This window comes from Sinocyclocheilus rhinocerous, unplaced genomic scaffold, assembly GCF_001515625.1.
Source record: "Sinocyclocheilus rhinocerous isolate Xijiao unplaced genomic scaffold, SAMN03320098_v1.1 scaffold942, whole genome shotgun sequence".
Taxonomy (NCBI): Eukaryota; Metazoa; Chordata; class Actinopteri; order Cypriniformes; family Cyprinidae; genus Sinocyclocheilus; species Sinocyclocheilus rhinocerous.
Window position 1 is genome coordinate 2,812,747 of NW_015627890.1, and position 7,376 is coordinate 2,820,122.

Consider the following 7,376-nt stretch of genomic DNA (forward strand, 5'->3'; position numbering starts at 1 on the left):
GAAGAACAAAGGTTTTTTTTAAATGTTATTACTATCCATTGCTATAATGTTTTTGGCCTATTGGCTGAAGTCAAAAGAGTTGACCCTCAAATATTTATTATGTTTTGGTCTCTAGATATGGCTCTGCTCACTCCTCCTCACTCACAAAGTCATGTCTTGATTAATGAAGATTTAATGCTCTTGATTTGGTTTTAAATGTCATTTAGATCTCTTTCTTTTTGTCCATCAGGAGAAAGCTCCTCCGAGGCGCAGCTCGAATGCTTGGCTGCCGCAGTTATTGCGTCATGTTGGTGAGCATGCCCGTGAGATGCCGACTCCTCTTCTGCTCTGGACTCTCTTCAGCTCGGCAGCGACCGTGTGTCTCCTCAACTCTCTGCGATCACGTGCACGTCATCACCAGCACGAATCGCTCCAGAACAAACACGCAGATAAACAGGCCACAGGATGGACGCGCTCCAATGTGGCGCAAGAGGATGCGAACAAACAGGAGGAGGAGAAGGATGATGCAGAGGAAGATGGAAAAGAGCAGGAAGAAGATGCAACAAGTGAGGAAGAACAGGAAGGAGAAATTGAAGAGGAAGTGAACACAGAGGAAACGGACGTGGACCGCCTCAAGAAAAGGAAGTGAGGTTTTTTCAAATAATCGTCTGTGGCTTTAAATGAAACTCTGGACTCTAATACCAGCTCAGGGTAATGACATCTACCCCAAAACATCAGCACTTACACCCTCGTTGTGTCAAAACATTGACTCTTCTCTGTTTTCACAGGCAGTTTTGAGAGATGTAGGCAGTGTAGTGACGCATTCATGTTTCCCAGTAGTGTCCTGGATGTACCCGCCAGTTTAATTCAACTAAAACAGATTGAAGGGCCACACTGCAAAACTTTTGTCGTATGGATTGCTCTGACAGGTAAATGCAAAATAAGGTAGGTTATTGTTTTTCCCAGTATGCACAACTGCTTGCACCCTACATATCATATAAAAAAAGCAGGATGTCTTCCACCATGAGACCTAAAAATAACTGTAAGAAACTGTACATTTAAATGCACATACTGGACCTCATTAAACAGAAGAGGGAAATTTATGTTTTTAAAATCATCCTTACATAAATTACACTTTGAATGCAACAGAATGCCAAAAACAGCACTTTTATGAACAATTTAGACAGACATTCTTTTGTTCAGCTTGTGTTTTATGAATGAAGCCCAGTATGTGCTGTGCCTTACGGTACACCAAGAGCATCACAGAAATCTAGATATCAGAAAATATGACTTTCACTTCGACTGTCATCTTGTATAGGTGGTGTTATATGACATGAAATTGTTTATCGGACTGTAACTGGTTATGGTCTGTGATATTTGTGTATTGTATTGTATTGTAATAACATATTTGACCACTGTGGTGTAGTATTGCATGTTTATTGTGTTAATATGAGTGAAGGTGTGCAAAAAACAACACTCGGCTTTAATGTTTTGTAACATTTTTAATAAACGTAGAAAAATATACAGTGACACAAGCACCATTATTTCCAAAGAAATAATAATTTAAAGTAAAATTCATTTTATCTTAAATTACATACGAATACATAAGATTTAGTCTAATGTAATGACAATGACTATATAAGATAAAGTCTTGGATATTAATAATTAATATTTCTTTTTATTTTACATTGTAGGAAAGACTCCCACAGTTTAAATTAAACTTGTTTTATTGACACCTTGTTCATCATTTTATTTTATTATTTTAATTTAATTTATTGTTTATTTTATTTTGTTTTATCTGAAGAAAATTCCAAAGTGCCAAAGTTTCATGGGTGGTTTCTAATTGGCTATAGTTATTTCACCCATTTTTATTGACCACAGAGCAAAAACTATACATTATTTAAAGTGTCATTCATGTTTGTGTGTCTCACTGAAATAGGACGGATTCGTAGAATTCTAGAACACGTTCACCAGTGCAGTATCCCGGGGCAGTACTTCTCAATGAGAGACTGATAATACGGCCTCAGACGCTCTACGTCCGGTAGTTCAGTGCTCTTGGTGTACAAGTCAAACTTGCTGCCAGAGGAAAGACAAACAGACGTACGTTATTGATCAGCCTGCAGAAACTCTCAGTCAGAGGTCAGACCTTCAATATGTGGGTCGTACACACAAACCAGATCTCATTGAGAAACTCGTGACATACTTAAACTCTTTGACCCAGGGCAGCATCTGTAGGTCTTTCTCGTTGCATAAGTGCATGTAGTCTCCGTTTGAATGCCAGGGGTAGAAGGAGTGGAAGCGGATCATGTAAAGACCCTGATGGAATTTGGGAGTGTTAAGCATAAATGAAATCACATTGTTTTTGTGTGTTTTAGTTGCTTGCTTTTCAGGTGAGCTCTGTGACATTACCTCCTCAGGGATGGTGCATTTGTTGAACTTCATCACCCGGTATAGATACTCTAGAATGGAGCAAGAAGAATGTTCATTTGTCACAGCAGCAAATTCACTATCGCTGAAAAGTTTGATGTCAGTAAGAAATGTTTTGAAAAGAAGTCTCTTATTTTTACCAAGGCTGCATTTATTTGAACAAAATTACAGTAAGGATAGTATTATTGTGAAACGTTATTACAAATGAAAATAACTGTTTTCTATTGTAATATATTTTAAAATGTAATTTATTTCTGTGATGCATAGCTGAATTTTCAGCATCATTACTCCAGTCTTCAGTGTCACATGATCCTTCAGAAATCAGTACCCCAAGACATCAGGACATTATCGAGCCCACATTGTGGTTCATAGATCCCAAACTCTGTGCTGCAATGAGAGAAACATGCCAACACCGCCACATCAGGTAGAATGCTATACAATGTATTTTTACTTTTGATAATTGAAATAAAGCTAAAATAAAATATAAATCTTCAACGTTAAAAAATGTTTTGCCTTTGCAACTAACTGAAATAAAACGTTTAAACTGGAGTATTAAAATTACCAAAACAAAACTGACATAAACATAAAGCTAAATATTTAAAGAATAAAGAATAAAATACATTTAATATAAAAATGACTAAAAGTTAAATTAAAACTATCAAAATATGAAATAATAATATACACTCACTGTAACAGTTTTTAAATAATACTAAAATAACACATTTTTCGATATTTAGAAGATTGAAAGGTGTGGTTCTGTACTTAAGTGTAGGGTTCTTCCCATCCGGATTGTCTTCAAATGTTGAGTCTCTAACACTATTGAATTCTGAAACTTGCATCCCACTGGGAATGTATCTCCAACTACAGCCCACTTAAACACACACAGTGGCATTCTGTATATTATTTATCCCTTGTGACAGTTGTCTTAGGTTTTTAAGACTGGGATTGGATGCATTTGTCTCTCACCTGCGGCTCCCCATGCAGGGCCATGATTTTTCCAATGTCATGGATCAGACCGACTAGCTGGAACCAATCTGGAGACGGGAAAAAATGAGAGAAAATTCAGTTGGATTTTAACATTTGACCAAATGTAAATATGCACAATGAGCTTTCACATTTGGAAATGGATTTTAGTCCTGAAAGAAGCCCTGCAGGTCTGGACATATTGATCAGAAACTTCACAAAAACAACTTAAGCTTATTGTAACACAAAGTCTTATCTAAGTAGACTAAGGCGATGTCTGTGACCTTTGTTCCTCGCTGACCTCTCACCTTTTTCAGGATGCTCTTTGCGGATTCCCTCAGCGGTCTGGAATGCATGGAAAGAGTTTGGGAAGTCAACGTCAGGGTCGGATTCATCAACAAGCTCGTCCAGGGAATCAATGCTCTCCATCATGGTCATGCTGAAGTGATTGCAGTTCGCCCATTCCAAGTGCTGAAGGTCAGAGGTGAGAGGTCATGTTCAGAGTTTGTGTTTGTAAAGGCTGTCGTTTATCTGGCTCATCACAGAGCGTCCCAAGTTGAACTCCAATAGAGAAACACATCCAGTTGAACTACAGTAGAATAAACGTTACTAGGCAAGAAAAGCTTGCAATATATGATACTGTTCTGTGTAACTGATACAGAATTTATGCATTTCCTTTAGTAATAATAGAGATTCAGAATTTTAGCATTTTTTATTAGTTGTTAGCACAGCCCTATTACTTGAATGAAGATGCACACACAGTGCTTGTTTTTATTTTATTTATTTATTTTTACCTGCTCTCTTTATATTCATATATTTGTTATATACATATATTTTTATTATATACATAAATCTTTTTTTTTTTTGTCTGGTTTTGATACAGAATATAACTTTAAAAATTACATGATGTACAAATTATATATAAATTAAATAATATACAATATAATCTCTGTATGTATATATATATATATATATATATAAATTTTTTTTATGTACAGTTTGATTTATGGCATTGATAGACCAACCTTCTGTTTGACAAAGTCCAGCGTTTGGTATGTGTGCATCAGCTTGTATGTATTAAACACACGGTCAAAGAGAGCTCCACTCTGTGTTAGACATGTACACACATCAAAATGGAAATAAGAGGGTCATATCAAAAGGAATGATACAAGAATATATGAATTAAGAATATGCATAATTCCAAGTTTTACCTCAAAGTTCCTGAATTCTGATTCGTCTTTCTCGTGACATTCGGTGCGATATGCCAGAGAGGGATCTGGACCCTATTAGTTAAAGTTTGTGTGTAAGAGATACAACTAATAAAACTTAGTCTACCAACTCAAACAGTGACACAGTCTGATTGAGTTTTCAGCATTGCAAAATGATCAAAAATGATTATTCATGTGTAATGCCTACAATTCTGCTTTACACACCACTGAGGAAATTATGATGCATGTATATGAATAATTGTCTGAATGTCAGGTACATACCAGGTTCACCACACTCATGGTTGAGCTGAGATCGTGTTGTTCAGGATGAAGGAGGGTGTTGTGTGTGTGGTGTCTCTGACTGCTCTATTTATCAATGCTGCACATATGGGGTCTCTGAACTGTAGTGGGAAAAACACTTTAACTTTCACTTTCACTTTAACTATCTCCACTTCACTTTATCTCTGAAGCTTCCAGGGGTCTGACAGTGTGCGTAAATGTGTGTGTTTGAGTGCTCAATACTGGGGTATCTTGGCCCAAATACAGTCAGTTTCAGAAAGGACACATTGTATGTAGGCATGGGCCGGTATGAGATTCTGACGGTATGATAACCTTAGATAAAAATAACACGGTATCACGGTATTGCGATTACAGCTCTAAAATATGTTATTTTTAAATGTCTGGGTAAAAAACAACTTTTTTTTTCTCCACTGAACACAATACATTTTATATAAATAAATTATTTTCTGTAAAAAAAAAAAAAAAAACTTCTGAATGAAAAAAAATGCAGTCACTTAAGTGAACCTAAACCTGCAGCTCAATAATCAAAAACATAAATCAAAACATAATTTCTGTAATAAAAAAATAAATCAATCAATAAAAAATTTAGTCATTAAACCTGCAGCTGAACAAGGTTTTTGGAGACATGCTCACTTTTTACACATTCCTCTTTCAGTCCAAGTTATGATGCAGGAATGTTCACCTTTCCTGGATTAAGTTTGGAGCGTTGAGGTATGAGGATGTGTGCACATACACATAAGGAAAGAGAAGAGCGCAAGTGTGTTACACACACACACACACACACACACACACGGTCTTTCTCCATACAACCCTCAAACAGTGGCAAAGACACCTGAGAGCCAGCAGTTTGTTTGTTTTTTTAAATGTCGTGATTTTGAACAGATCTTGATCGGGGGTGAAAGAGGGAGAAATGAAGATGACACAGATATATAATTTATGTACGACCTGGAAGTATTTATTTCTTAATGTTGTAAAAAAGGGTTTCTATTTAGGTAAGAGAGAGACATCTGACTAAATAATGCCTTTCCCTACGTTCAGTAAGTAAAAAGCACTATATGTCAAATTAATAGTAGGCTATGTTTGAAAACTCATTATACAGTACCAATAGGCAAAAATAACCATTACTTACTAATCAATACTTTTATTCAGCAAGGATGTATTAATTTGATCAAAAATGCCAGTAAAGACATTTATAATGTTATAAAAGGTTTCTAGCTCAAATAAAAGCTTTTTTTGTTACTTTCTATTCATCAAAAATTCCTGGAAAAAGTATTATGGTTTCCTCAAAAATATTAAGCAGCACAACTGTTTTCAACATTGATGATAATATTTCTTAATCAGCAAATCAGCATATTAGAATGATTTCCAAAGGATCATGTGACACTGAAGACTTTGCATCATAGGAATAAATTACTTTTTAAAATATATATTACAATAGAAAACAATAATTTTAAACGGTAATAATATTTCTGTTTTTACTGTATTTTTGAACAAATAAATGCAGCCTCGGTGAGCAAGATACTTCCTGTACAGACATTATAAAAACTTACCGACCCCAACCATTCGAACCGTAGTGTAACTGTTTATTAAAAATTGGTGTATTTTATCTTATTCTTGTTGCTGCTGTTTCCATAAAAAGCAGTAAGCCCTAAAGCCCATATGTTACATAGTTGTTTGTTTGTTTTTCTCCACAGTTAAAGGGGTCATATGATGCGATTTCATTTTTTCCTTTCTCTTTAGAGTGTTACAAGCTCTTGGTGCATAAAGAAGATCTGTAAAGTTGCAAAGACTAAAGTCTCAAATCCAAAGAGATATTCTTTATAAAAGTTAAGAGTTAGCCACACCTACCTAAAACGGCTCGTTCGAACACGCCCCCACATACCTACCTCACTATGTGGGAAGATTTGCATAAAGCCGCCCAAATGTTCACGCAAAGAAAGAAAGCATAACTTTTATTCTCGCTGTAGTATTGTTGACGCTGCAGCCATGTCGTGAAGACGCTGTGTGCTTCGTTGTGAAAGCGAAACCACTTTGTTTGGTCTTCCAAAAGAGGACGATATCCGCTTCGCCATGCCTAGAGCTGATCTGTGCTGGTCGCTGAGGAAATACATCAACTTAGTGCTGTGGATCACCGGATATGCTTTCACCGTTTTCACCGCTCCTTCGCCAGGACCGCCGTTCTCGACCCCGCCGCCTCAGCTCACTCTTGCCCACAGTATGTGGAAAATAATGTGTTTTTTTAACTTTAAACCGCATAAACACATTTCATTACACCATATACACAAAATAATGTTATTTTTAGCAGCATCATATGACCCCTTTAAGATTTTTTTCTTTACTCCAGTGTCTGACTACTCCAGCATCAGTGTCATTGTTTTTGGGTCATGGTGGGTTATTGATAATATCACTCATGTCACACAATAACCGTTTGCATTTGTTTTGTTTATTGAAACAGCTAAATCATATTAAAATACACAGCACTGACACATAACTACAAAC

The 7,376-nt window shown here is 36.1% G+C and overlaps 1 protein-coding gene and 1 pseudogene across 1 annotated transcript in view; one reads left to right on the plus strand and one right to left on the minus strand.

The window, feature by feature from the left end:
• LOC107735523 (lipase maturation factor 2-like) overlaps window positions 1–1,525 on the plus strand; it is a 9,942-nt gene extending 8,417 nt beyond the window's left edge. Inside the window, exon 13 of the mRNA XM_016547179.1 lies at window positions 230–1,525. Coding sequence (XP_016402665.1) covers window positions 230–628 — 399 coding nt within the window. The 3' untranslated portion in view covers window positions 629–1,525. The remainder of the gene's footprint in view (window positions 1–229) is intronic.
• Window positions 1,526–1,779: 254 nt separating this feature from the next.
• LOC107735511 (inositol oxygenase-like) lies at window positions 1,780–4,968 on the minus strand (annotated as a pseudogene).
• Between the last annotated feature and the right edge of the window lie 2,408 nt (window positions 4,969–7,376).